Source organism: Hylobates moloch, unplaced genomic scaffold (genome assembly GCF_009828535.3).
Source record: "Hylobates moloch isolate HMO894 unplaced genomic scaffold, HMol_V3 SCAFFOLD_18, whole genome shotgun sequence".
NCBI classification, from domain to species: Eukaryota; Metazoa; Chordata; class Mammalia; order Primates; family Hylobatidae; genus Hylobates; species Hylobates moloch.
This window is the reverse complement of record NW_026652293.1, coordinates 30,957,001-30,971,330: the sequence shown is the minus strand read 5'-3', so window position 1 is coordinate 30,971,330 and position 14,330 is coordinate 30,957,001. Positions and strand designations below refer to the sequence as shown.

Sequence of the window (14,330 nt, the reverse complement as noted above, 5' to 3'; positions counted from 1 at the left end):
CTCACTGCAGCCTCCACCTCCCAGGTTCATGCGATTCTCCTGCCTCAGCCTCCAGAGTAGCTGGGATTACAGGCACCCACCACCATGCCCTGCTAATTTTTGTATTTTAGTAGAGACAGGGTTTCACTATGTTGGCCAGGCTGGTTTCGAACTCCTGACCTCAAGTGATTCGCCTGTCTCAGCCTCCCAAAGTGCTGGGATTACGGGTGTGAGCCACCACACCTGACCACTATCATCTTTTATACAGGGAAACATGACTTCCAGAATGGTGAAAAGACTTGCCCAAGGTTGCTCAGCAAGGAAGGAATTGATACAGGACTAGAAACCTGGATCCACTGCGGAAATAATCCACTGCTTTTAACACTTATGGTCAAGATGCTCCTTGATTACACATCATGATGATGATGATGGCTCACATTCACGGGTCCACACCCCAGTGCTCTTTATAGACTCAAATAGTATAGCTTCAGAAAGTACTGAACTGCCTAGAGAGTTCCAGGAGAACTCTGTGCATTTAGATATACTCTAAATCCCAGAACTCACAACCGAAATGAATATTTCTCATCAGTAGGAAGTAAGGTGCTACTATTCTGCTTCTGTTACCCAGATCATTGTTAAAATATCTCTTACTATCTCGGCCTCATTGTCTCACCACATTTTGGATACAAAAAGGTATTCCCTCTCAATTCATCATGCATAACTTAAGATGATATATGGCTCTTTCTAGAAAAAAAAATCCATTCCAAAGGACAATGATTTGCAACTATTGATAATATTCAGATATGTAAGTTAATTCTGAAAGTAATTCCCAAAGTCAGAGCTGAGAAAGGGAAAACATAGCATAGCATGTTCATTGCCATTTGTTATTCTTAGGGGCTTCAATTTTTTTTTAAGCAATAGTAGAATGTTTGAAATGCATTTGTAGTTGTGGTCTCATCCCCGCACTTCGGGAGGCCAAGGCAGGAGTATCGCTAGAACCCAGGAGTTCAAGACCAGCCTGGGCAAAATGGCGAAAACCTGTCTCTGCAAAAGAACAAATACATTTGCTACTCAATCCCTCAACAGGTGGATGCTTTGAAGGAGTTGCCATTCATTTGTATGAGTTACTTCTCATATATGGATTAAAAAATAGTGCTCTTTCAAGTCATATCTTGGTTACCCTAGCATCCCTCAGGCAAATAATCTCCATTGGTCAGTTTTCCCTAAGAAGGAGAGGATCTTCTCAATCTGGAGGGGAGAGGAGGCTTATTTCCTTGCTTATAATTTAGCTTAGGGAACTTGTATTATTTCTGTAAACATCCCATTAAAACACTATTGGCCTCTTTAAATAACTTTTTTTTTTTTTTTTTTTTTTTTTTAGATGGAGTCTCCCTCTGTGGCCCAGGCTGGGTGGAGTGCAGTGGCCCAATCTCGGCTCACTACCAGCTCCGCCTCACTGGTTCACACCATTCTCCTGCCTCAGCCTCCCAAGTAGCTGGGACCACAGGCGCCCACCACCATACCTGGCTAATTTTTTTGTATTTTTAGTAGACACAGGGTTTCACCATGTTAGTCAGGATGGTCTCAATCTCCTGACCTTGTGATCCGCCCATCTCAGCCTCCCAAAGTGCTGGGATTACAGACATGAGCCACCACTTCCAGCATTTTAAAGGCAATACCTTCAACAAAAGTATATGAATCTTTGAACCCAGACTTTGGACAACTAAACTCTATCTCTGTTTTTCCTTACTTCACAGACATAACTAAAATGTCCTTTGAGGAGCTTTGCTACAAGAATCCAAAGATGGCCATACAGAAGATCAGTGATGACTACAAAATATACTGTGAGAAAGCACCTAAAATAGGCAAGTGTTTAAAATCAGGGATATACGAGGCAACTAGGTTTTTTCAAATCTAAGAGAAAATCTGTAATCTTATGTTCCTTAAGGAACATAAGCCAAAAGAGGAACCATGCTTTGTCGGAAATGGAGAGGTGGTTAGGGGGTAATGACTATGTCTTGTTTCTCCTACGAAACCATAGAAGTGCATCATGAAAATCAGGTGTAATCATAAATGAATGAAGTGATGATGGTTAAGATTGTTCATTTCTACTTTCTTATCTAGTTATCACTCTGGGGTTTTAATTAATGTGAATTCTTCTTCTGTCAAGTTACCTGGAGGCTGAGATTTGTGAAGGGATGTTTGTTAAGGAGTGCTCTTGGGAATAATACCTATAAGAGAGTGAGGAAGGCAGGATTGGGGAGAGGTGGATGCTCAACTGTGAAGCAATCACAACAGGCCTCAGCAGATGCCATAAGAAACTCTGATGCCAGGGTGGCCCTTCAGAGTTGTCCCTCAATGAGGTAAGAAGTTTAATTTGGGCTTTAGTTCTTCCACATTGATCCACCGGATATGTGAATGCCCCTGGGGAGGATATAACCTAGGGTTTATAGCCAGGCAGTTTCCTTTGGCTGAAGCAACTTCCAGAAGGGGCCTTCTCTCTGGGCCATCAGCAGCCAACACTCAGGCATCTAGAGGAATGAGCGTTTTGGCCCTGAAGGGAGGTTCTAGGTAGTACCCAGTACCACCCACTACTGTCCATTTGCTTTGTATAGAAATTTCACCTCATCTTGGAGTAGCTCCTCCAGGAATCTGATAGTTTCTTGTCCTGGGAAATGTATTTGAGAAAGGCAGGCTCATATTACTCTACCTTATCTGAAGACCATTGCTAATATTCCTCTTCTTCCTCTCCTGCTCCCCATCCTAGATTCCTCTCATGCTCAGCTAGCACCTCTGCTGGTCTTGGGGTCTTACTAGACTCTCATCTCTGGGATACCTGAGCCCCTGGTCATCACGACTTCTCAGGCTGTGGCTGATTCACTTGTCAACCTATTATACAAATTGGGCCAGGGAATACCAAGAGTGGCAAGTGAATTGTGCAGTATCTGCTATGTAACATGATCTTAATGATTAGGATCAATTACCCTATCAGTACAGTGACTCCTTTGCTTACCTGCTGACTTCTTGGCATAAGGAGCTTAATGCAATTGAACACCTACTATTTCCTCTAGTAGAAGCATTCTGCCTCCAGGAACTAAGATCTCTAGACTGGCACTGTCCATTACAGGAGCCACTAGCCCCATGTGGCCATTGAGCACTTGAAATGTGACTGGTATGTGTGGGTAAATAAAATACATTGTTAAAATTAATTTCACCCTTTTCTTTTTAGCTTTTTCAATGTGACTACTAGAAAATTTTAAATTATATACATGGCTCACATTATATTTTTATTGGACAGCACTGGTCTAGGCCTACAGAACCTAAAGGTATAAAGATGACAAATTACTGAACCTCAGGTATTTCTTTATAGAAGTGTGAGAATAGATTACTATACCATCACGAACTGGGTTACTCAAGATCACCCAGTCATAGGTGGCTCAACAGTAATTCATCACAAAATGGAAATGGTACATCTGGAATCAGGCATGAGGCAGGTCAGAAGGTACAAGAAACTACCTAAGCAGGTGACCCAGACACCCATGTCATTACCACTGTGGCACTGCCACTTCACTGTCATCACATCTATGGTTGGTCACATTGATGACCAGCTGACAGAAGAGGAAAAAAGCTGAACCTGTTTCATGAATGGATCATCTCAATATATTGGTGAAAATAAACAGCTGAAGCCCCTATCAGTGGTGATCCTGAAAGATGATGGGTAGAGAAAAATCCCCTGCAACCCCATGAGCAGAACTTTGGCAGCGAACCTGTGCATTCGTTTGTGTGGAAAGAGAAGTAGCCCAGGATAAGAATATATACATACTCATGGGCAGTGATGAATGGCTTGGCTGGTAAGCCAGGGGCTTAGAAGGAGAAAGATTAGAATACTGGAGATAAAATGGTCTGAGAATATACACATGTGGATGGATCTATGAGAATAAACATGACATGTGGAGATCTTTGTATTGTATCTTAAAGCCCACCAAAAAACAACTACCATGAAAGAGGCACTAAACAACCAAGCAGACAGAATGACACTCTGCCAGTTGATGCCAGCAAGTCTCTGTCATAAGCCACTCTAGTGCTGGCCCAGTGAGCTCATGGGCAGAGTTCTAGGTGGCAGGGATGGAGGCTATGTACAGACCAACAGCATGTGCCCCATGTTTGAGTGCCAAACACTCAAGTTGCTGGCAACAGAAACAAATGCAGAGCCCACAGTATAGTAACATCCCTAATAAAAACCAGCCACTTAGTGACAAACTGATTACACTGAACACCTTCTATTCTGGAAAGAGCAGCAATTCATTTTGACAGGAACTGATATGTATCTTAGCTGCAAGGTCTCAGACAGCATCACCACCTCAGGGCTTATAAGTGATTGATCCCTCAATGGGATCTCACATAACATTGCCTCTGACCAAGGGATACACTTTATAGCAAAGAAGGTGTGGCAATGGCCAATGGGTCCCGTGAAGATGAGATCTACTGGTTCTATTTCCTTTGAGAGCTGCTGGCTTGATAGAGTGATGGATCCACTTTTTGAAGGCACAGCTGTGAAAGCAGCTTGGAGCTACCAGAATGCTGGGGGAGAATGACGATACCTTGGGAAAATGAGGCATCATCTTCCAGGATAATTCAAAGACCATTTTAAGGTGTGTCTTCAGTAGTAGAATAAATGGGCCCAGGTACCAAGGAATGAAAGAAGGGTTCCATTTACCATCAGTATCAGAGACTTACTTAGAGAAATTTGTCATCTTTATACCTTTAGGTTCTGTAGGTCTAGACCAGTGCTGCCCATTGAATTACATTATGTCAGAGGATAGAAAAGTTAATATAATAATGGCAAGACAGTAAATATATATGCTGTCCATCCTACATCAATATGAACTGCTTCTTGTCCTTCTTTATGATAGGAATGAAAAAGAGGTAGATAGAAAGATAGATAGATAGATAATAGACTGTGTGTATGTGTATGTGTGTGTGCATGTGTGTGTGTGTCTGTGTATCTTTTTCAGGAGATATATATTTATATATATTTTTTTATATCTCTTGATATAAAAATATATATATACGTGTCAGGAGATACGTATTTTTTTCAGGAGACAGATAAATATATATATCTGAAAAAAGTTGCTATTTTCTCTTGAAAATAACAACTAACTTATAGAAAAAAAAGTACAGGAAAAAAATCCTTTATTGAACCACTTGACAGTAGCTGTCAACCTAATGCCCCATCATCCTCAAATAATTCAGTATATACTTTCCACAAACAAGGACATTCTCCCACAAAGCCACAATACAATGATCAGAATTAGGAAGTTAACGCTGATTCATTACTACCACTTAATTTTCAGACCAAATTCAATATTTATTGAATGTCACCTTACTCAGATTTTCTTTGACTTTTATATCCTTGACACTTTTGAAGATTCCAAGTCTATTTTTCAGAGGTCCCTTCATTTTTGTTTGATGTTTTCTCATTATTAGATTCAGGTTATGCATTCAGGTTATTCAGAAATATTGCAGTTCTTTTCATTGCAGCAAGTGTTGCATGATTTTGCTTTGTTCCATTACTGATGATGTTCCCACCCCTCTTTTTGTAGAAATGGAGTCTCACTATATTCTCCTGGCTGGTTTTGAACTCCTGGCCTCAAGAGATCTTGCCTTGACCTCCCAGAGCACTGAGATTATAGGCATTGATCTTCCCTGTGATCATTTGGTTAATGTGGTACCTGCCAGGATTCTTTGTTATAAATTTATTATTTTTCCTTTCATGGTTAATAAGTATTGTGGGGGGTGTACTTTAAAATTATGTAAATATCTCATTCTTACACTCTTAATTCATTAATTTATATCTGTATGAACTCTTTTTTTTTTGCTCAATGGGTTATAATTCATTACTGTGATTATTTTGGTGCTCAAATTTTCCCCAGTTTGGTAAGTGGCACCCATTTCAAGCTGGCTTATGTCTCGTTTTGAAATGTCTCTTGAGCATGCTCTTGCTTTTTTGTATATGCCTCCCAGATGCATTTTCTACTTTCCCTGCTCCAGCTCTAGAATCAGTCGTTTATTTGAAGAGCCTCATTCCTTTTCTTAGAGAATGATGCTTAAAAGCCAAAATCAAGAAACTAGATTAACTCATTGCTATTGGAGTTGTCACTGCAATCAGATCTTTTTAGTGGATCCAGCTAAAGAATGTGTGTGTCCCAGAGATTCTGATATGTTGTATCTTTGTTCTCATGGATTTCAAAGAATTTCTTGATTTCTGCCTCAGTTTTATTGTTTACTCAGAAGTCATTCAGGAGCAGATTGTTTAGTTTCCGTGTAATTGTATGGTTTTGAGTGATCTTTTTAGTGATTTTCTTAGTGATTTCTATTTTTATTGTGCCGTGGGCCAACAGTGTGGTTGGTTTTTTGTTTTTCGAGACAGAGTCTTGCTCTTGTTGCCCAGCCTGGAGTGCAATGGCACGATCTTGGCTCACTGCAACCTCCACCTCCTGAGTTCAAGCAATTCTCATGCCTCAGCCTCCTGAAGAATCGGGATTACAGGCGCCCACCATCACACTTGGCTAATTTTTGTATTTTTAGTAGAGATGGGGTTTCACCATGTTGGCCAGGCTGGTCTCGAACTCCTGACTTCAGGTGATCTTCCTGCCTCAACCTCCCAAAGTGCTGGGATTACAGGCTTGAGCCATGGCATCTGGCTCTTATGTGGCCAATTTTAGAGTACGTGCCATGTGCAGATGAGAAGAATGTATGTTCTGTTGTTTTGGGGTGAAGATTTCTGTAGATGCCAGTTAGGTCCATTTGGGTCAAGTGTTGTGTTCAGGTCTGGAATACCTTTGTTAGTTTTCTGCCTCAAAGATCTAATACCATCAGTGGGGTGTTGAAGTCTCCCACTGTTATTGTGTGATTGTCTAAGTCTCTTTGCAGGTCTCTAAGAACTTGTTTTATGATCCTGGGAACTCCTGCATTGGGTGCATACTTATATATTTAGGATAGTTCCCTTTACCATTATGTAATGCCCTTATTTGTCTTTTTTGATTGTTGTTGACTTAAAGACTGTTTTGTCTGAAATTAGAATAGCAACCTCTGCCTTTTTTGTTTGTTTTCCATTTGCCTGGTAGATTTTTCTCCATCTCTTTACTTTGAGCCTGTGGGTGTCATTGCATGTGAAATGATTCTCTTGAAGATAGTAAACAGTTGGGTCTTGCTTGTTCACCAGCCTGCCACTCTGTGCCTTTTAATTGGGACATTTAGCCCATTTACATTCAAGGTTAATATTGATAGGTGTGGATTTGATTCTGTCCTCATTAGCTGGTTATTATGCAGACTTGATTTTGTAGTTGGCTTATAGTGTCACTGGTCTATGTACTTAAGTGTGCTTTTGTGGTAGTCAATAATGGTCTTTCATTTCCATATTTAGCACTCCCTTAAGGACCTCTTGTAAGGCAGGTCTGGTGGCAACAAATTCCCTTAGCATTTGCTTGTCTGAAAAGTTAAATACTAGATTCTTACCAGATATATGATTTGCAAATATTTACTTCCATTCTGTGGGCTGTATTTTCACTATCTTGATAATGTTCTTTGATGCACAAAAGTTTTCAATTTTGGTGAAGTCTAATTTGTGTTTTCTTTCATTTTTTTGCTTGTGCTTTTAGTGTCATATTTAAAAAGTTTTGCCAAATCCGCGGTCTTGAAGATTTATCACTTTGTTTTATCCAAAAGCTTTAAAGTATTAGCATCTACACTTAAGTTTATTATTCATTTTGAGTTATTTTTGTGTGTGTGGTGTGAGGAAGGAGTTTAACTTCATTCTTTTGTGTATGAATAGCCAATTGATCCAGCACCATTTGTTGAAGAGACTCTTTTTCCCCCCATTGAATGGCGTAGACATGCTAGTCACAAATAAATTGACTGTACATATATGTTTTTATTTTTGGAATCAAAATTCAATTCCATTGATCTCTGAGTTTATTTTTATGCTAGTACCACACTATTTTGATAACTGTGTTTTATAGCAAGTTTTAAAATCAGGAGATGTGAGTCCTTCAATTTTATTTTTTCAAGGTCGTTTTTGCTATTTGGGATAGCTTGCAATTCTATGTGAGTTTTTGGACGAACTTTTCCATTTTTTCAAAAAATAATCATTGGGGTTTGGATTGAGATTGTACTGAATCTGTAGATCATTTTGGCTAGCATTGCCATATTCAATCTTCCAATTTATGAACACAGGATATATTTTTCTCTAAGCCTTCTTTAATTTCTTTCAGCAATGCTCTGTAATTTTTAGTTTACAAGTTTTACATTTTCATGATTACATTTATAAGTATTTAATCCTGATGCTATTGTAAGTGGAACTATTTTTATTTCATTTCAGATTGTTCATTGTGAGTATATAGAAATACAACTGATTATTGCATATTGAACTTGTATGCTAAAACTTTGCTGAATTTGTTTCCTAGGTTTAATAGTATTTTGTGGATTCTTTAGAATTTTCTATACATTGGATCGTGTCACCTGTCACCTCTGAATAAAATAGCTTTGCTTGTTCCTTCCCAATGTGGACATTTTTATTTTATTTTCTTGCATAAGTGCTCTGTCTAGAACTTCCAGTACAATGCTAAATAAGAACAGTGAAAGAAGGCATGCTTGTCTTCTTCCTGAGCTGAGGGGCAAAGATTTCAGTCTTTCACCATTTACTATAATGTTTCCTGTGACTTTGCCCTTTATCATGTTGAGGATGTTCTCTTCTATTTCTAGTTTGTTAGATGATTTTTATGATGAAAGACTGTTGGATTTTGTCAAATGCTTTTTCTCCATCAATTGAGATGATTTTCTTCCTTCCTTCCTTTCTCTCTTTCTCTGTCTCTTTCTTTTTTTTCTTTTTTTGAGATGGAGTCTTGCTCTGTCGCCCTTTCTGGAGTGCTCTGTCGCCCAGGATGCAGTGGCGCATCTCGGCTCACTGCAACCTCCATCTCTCAGGTTCAAGCAATTCTCCTGCCTCGGCCTCCCGAGTAGCTGGAATTACAGGTGTGTACCATTACGCCTGGCTAATTTTCAAATTTTTAGTAGAGATGGGGTTTCACCATGTTGTCTAGGATGGTCTTGAACTCCTGGCCTCAAGTGATCCTCCTGCCTCTGCCTCCCAGAGTGCTGGGATTACAGACGTGAGCTGCTACACCCAGCCTTGATGTGTAACCTCCTTAATATTCAACTGGATTTGATATGTTCACATTGTATTGAGGATTTTTGCATGTATATCCATAAGGAATGTTGGTCCATAGCTTTTGTGGATTGTCTTTGTCTGATTTATTATTAGGATCATGCTGACCTCAGAATGAGTTAGGAAGCATCTCCTCCTCTTCAATATTTTGGCAGAGTTTAAGAAGAATTGATGTTAATTCTTCTTGAAATGTTATGTAGAATTTACCAGTGAAGTCATCAGGTCCTGAGCTTTTCTTGGTTGGGTGGTTCTTGATTATTGGTTCAATCTCCCATTCACACAGTTATTTTTTCTTGAGTCAGTTTTAGACGTTTGTGCATTTTTTGAACTTTGTTTATCTAGATTACCTAATTTGTTGCCACAAAATTGTTTATAGCAGTCTCTTGTAATCCTTTTTATTTCTGTAAGTTTGGTAGTAATGTCTTCACTTTTATTTCTGATGTTAGTAATTTAATTCTTTTCCCTTTTTTTCTTGATAAGTCTAGCTAAATGTCAATTTTGTTATCTTTTCAAAAGAAAAAGCTATTGTTTTTGTTGATGGTCTCTATTGCTCTCAGGGAGTAGATGCTTCTACTCTCTATTTTGTCTACTTCCACTCTGGTCTTTATTATTCCTTTCTTCTGCTGGTTTTAGATTTAGCTTGGCCGGGTGCAGTGGCTCATACCTGTAATCCCAGCACTTTGGAAGCCGAGGCAGAAGGATACCTTGAACCTAGGAGTTTGAGAACAGTCTGAGCACATAATGACACCCTGTCTCTACAAAAAATAAAAAAATTAACCAGGCATAGTGGCACATGCCTGTAGTCCCAGCTACTTGTGAGGCTGGGGTGGGAGGATTGCTTGAGCTTAGGAAGCTGAGGTTGCAGTGAGCTATGATCATGCCACAGTACTCCAGCCTAGGCAACAGAGTAAGACCTCTAGAAAACAACAACAAAAACAGATTTAGCATGCTCTTCTTTATCTAGTTCCTGAACCTGCAAGGCTAGATTATTTACTTGATATCTTCTTTTTTAATATCTGCATTTATAAGTTTCTTTTTGAGCAGTGTTTTCACTGCATCCCATAGGTTTTGGCATGTGATGTTTTTATTTTCCTTTAGCTCAAAATTAATGTACTTTTCAAGGTGCCCAACACCATTGATCAGAGAAATGCAGATTGAAACTACAATGTGATGTCATCTCACCCCAGTGAAAATGGCTTATATCCAAAAGACAGGCAATAACAAATGCTGGCAAGGATGTGGAGAAAAGGAAACCCTTGCACACTGTTGGTGGGAATGTAAATTAGTACAACCACTATGGAGAACAATTTGGAGATTCTTCAGAAAACTAAAAATAGAGCTATCATATGATCCAGCAACCCCACTGCTAGGTATACTCAAAAGAAAGGAAATCAATTATCAAAGAGTTATCTGCACTCCCATGTTTGTTGCAGCACTGTTCATGATAGCCAAGATTTGGAAGCAACCTACACGTCCATCAAGATGGACGTGTAGATTGCTTCCAAATCTTGGCTATCATGAACAGCATCAAGATGGACATAGATAAAGAAATGGATCCAGATGAATTGATAAAGAAAATGTGCTCCTATACACAATGGAATACTATTCAGCCATAAAAAGAATGAGATTCATTCATGTGCAACAACATGGATGGAACTGGAGGTCATTATGTTAAGTGAAATAAGCCAGGCACAGAAAGACAAACATTGCGTGTTCTCATATATTTGTGGGATCTAAAAATCAAAACAATTGAACCCATGGAGATAGAGAGTAGAAGGATGGTTACCAGCAGCTAGGAAGGGTAGTTGTGGGGTTGGGGGAGGGGGGGTTGTGTAGGGTGGTGAGGGGGAGATAAGGATAGTTAATGGGTACAAAAGAGTAGTTTGAATGAATAAAGCCTAGTATTTGATAGCACAGTGGAGTGGCTATTGTCAATAATAATTTAATCGTACATTTTTAAATAACTAAAAGAACATAATTGGATTGTTTGTAACACAAAGGATAAATGCTTGAGTGGATGAATACTCCATCTTTCATGATGTAATAATTATATATTGCATGCCTGTATCAAAACATCTTATGTATCCCATAAATATACACACCTAAGTACCCACAAAACTTAAAAGTTTTTTAAAAAAACAAAGTTATCATGCTTTTCAGCCCCCAAATTTTTATTTGGTCCCTTTTGTAATTTCTCTCTCTCTCTCTTCTTTCTTTCTTTCTTTTTTTTTTTTTTTTGAGACAGAGTCTCACTCTGTCACCCAGGCTGGAATGCAGTGGTGGAATCTTGGCTCACTGCAACCTCTGCCTCCCGGGTTCAAGCGATTCCCCTGCCTCAGCCTCCTGAGTAGCTGGGACTACAGGTACACACCACCATGGGCAGCTAATTTTTGTATTTTTAGTAGAGACGGGGTTTCACCATGTTGGCCAGAATGGTCTCAAACTCCTGACCTCAGGTGATCCGCTAGCCTACATCCTCCCAAAGTGCTGGGATTACAGGTGTGAGTCACCATGCCCTGCCAGTTTCTTTTTATTAGTACTCTCTTTTGGTTAGACATAATTCTCCCGGGTTTTTGTAACTTTCTTTGCTCATGGTTTCCTTTAGTTCTTTGAGCGTATCTGAGACAATTGATTGAAAGACTAGTAAGTACAATGGCTGGACTTCTCATGGACAATTTCCATTGGTCCTTTTTTCCTGTGAATGGGCCATACTTTTTTTTTGCATACCTCATAGTTTTTTTGTAGAAGACTGGACTTTTTAATATTATAATGTAACAGCTATGGAAATTAGATTCTCCCAAGGAAATTAGAAACTCCCCAGGATTTGTTGTTCTGCCTTTGGGGTTGGTGTTGTTTGTTTATTTAGTGACTTTTCTCAACTATTTTTGTAAAGTCTGTATTCTTTGTCATACGTGGCCACTGAAGTCTTAGTTCTGTTAGCCGGTGGTCATATAGTGTTTTCACAGTTTCCTTAAATTCTTGGAGCCAAAAAAGAAAACAAAAGAAGAAAAAAATAAGTTACCGGTCTTCGTAGATTGGCTCTGTGTTGGGATGCTCTTTCAACACTTAGCTAGCTAGACCACTTATATAACTCTTCTTTAGCCTTCACTCCTCGCTTGCTTGGAAACTAAATTTCAGCCAGAGGTGAAAGTTTTGGGTCTTCTAATGCCTTTTCTGAGCATACATCCAGTTCTAGGTATATATATGGACTTCCTGATTCTCTGGTATACATACAAGCTTTGAAAACCCTTATTACCCCATATGTATCCTTCCCCAACTTCATCTTTTCCCAGCTTCTTGGTCTGTCAAATGCTATCCCAACTGTTGTCCCGAGGCCCAAGCTATGGTGGTCAATACTTGTGCCCTTAAATTCTTTTAGTAATTTCACTTGGGAAGCCTCCCCAGCCTTGGAAACACTCCAAGTATGGCAAAATAAAGGCTAGTCCTTGTGTCAGTTGTTCAGGGAGCCAGATAACTTTAGGTCAAAACAAACAACCACAATTTTTTGAAAATAAGATTCATATTTCGCCTTCTGGCACTAGCAACCTGCATTACAATATGGGCTGCTGTCATCATGGCCACCACTGATGTGGAGATTGGGGGTGGGGGGTATGTGGACAATTTAAAATGCCACACTTTCTTTACCACAATGCATCCTCATCTTTCTTCACCAAGACTTTCCCTGGTTGTCATAAGTTCTTGACTAGATTCAAGAATTCTCCAAAGCTCTGATTCTCACCATTTTTGTCGTATCTTTAGTTGCTTTTGTGAAGGGATGAAGTCTGAGAGCTCCCTCCGTTGCCATTTTCTGTGACATCATTTCCTATTATATCTTTTAATCCATGGATTTGGCATATTCCTCCATTTATTCATGTATTCATTAATTTGTATTTAAAACTAATAATTTTTATAGTTTTCCACTTAACATTATTATATACCTCCATTATATTTATTTCTAGACCTTTGATGTTTTCTGATGCACTTATAAATGTTTTCTAATGTACTCGTAAATTTTTAAAGTTTTATGTTTAACTTTGTCTAGCATATAGAAATATAATTGATTTTTATGTAATAGACCAGTATTTCAAAACTTTACTGAATTAGCTAATTCTACAAGCTTATTTGCAAATTTCTTCGATACACACAATTATGTCCTCTGTGAATAAAGAGTTTCATTTTTTAAGATTTTTATATATTTGATTTTCCTTTATTACCTTATTGCTCTTACTGGGTCTTCCATTACCTTTTTAGATGGATGTGGCATTACATTGAGACACCCTTGCCTCAATCTCAATCTCAATTTAATCACAGATTTAATCGCTTCAAAATATATAGGACTGTTTAGATTTTCTATTTCTTTTTATGCCATTTTAGTATGTTGTATATTTTATGAATTTGGCAATTTCATTTGACATTTCAAATATACTGACATGAAGTTGTTTGTGATACTCTCATCATATTTAAATGTCTATAAGACATGTAATGTTGACTGCAGTATTCTGTATATGTTAGTTAGGTGTATTTGGCTAAGCACATTCACACTTTCTGTATTTTTACTGATAACTTTGGTTTTCATTGCTATCAGTTAGAAGAGACATTACTAATCTCCCTCTCTGGATTTTTTCATTTATCTTTTTAGCACTTTCAATTTTTGCTTTATTTGAGTCTACATTGTTAGATGCAAGCAAATTTGGAATTATAGATTCCTGCTAGAATAATTACTTTTCTCTAATAACACTTCCTGCTTTATAGTCTTTGTCTCCATTTTGATAGTCATTACCTTTTATCCCATCTTTTTATTCTTTAATATCCCTTTGTTCTTATATTTAAGCTAAGCCCCTTTTAAGCCTAATCTTATTTCTTATATTTTTGTTTCCATTTAAATCCAATCTGACAATTGCCTTTTAGTAAGCATATTTAGTCCACTTACATTTGATATGATTACTTATACATTGGGTTTAAAATGCTACCTTACCATTTTAAGTTTTTTTTTAACTGCTGCTGTAATAGATGTACATAGTTTCAAGGTACATGTGACAAACACATTCACATAATTTGTAAAGATAAAATTAGTATACTTGGGATATCCATCACCCTAAATATTTGTTTTTGCTTGCACTGGAAC

General features: G+C 38.3%; 1 protein-coding gene across 6 annotated transcripts in view; it reads left to right on the top strand.

Annotated features, from left to right (window-relative positions):
• RGSL1 (regulator of G protein signaling like 1) overlaps positions 1 to 14,330 on the top strand; it is a 132,800-nt gene that overhangs the window by 40,745 nt on the left and 77,725 nt on the right. For all 6 annotated transcript variants that reach the window (XM_058430571.1, XM_058430572.1, XM_058430573.1 and 3 more), the window contains one exon: positions 1,737 to 1,844. In XM_058430571.1, the coding sequence (XP_058286554.1) occupies positions 1,737 to 1,844 (108 nt within the window). The remainder of the gene's footprint in view (positions 1 to 1,736; positions 1,845 to 14,330) is intronic.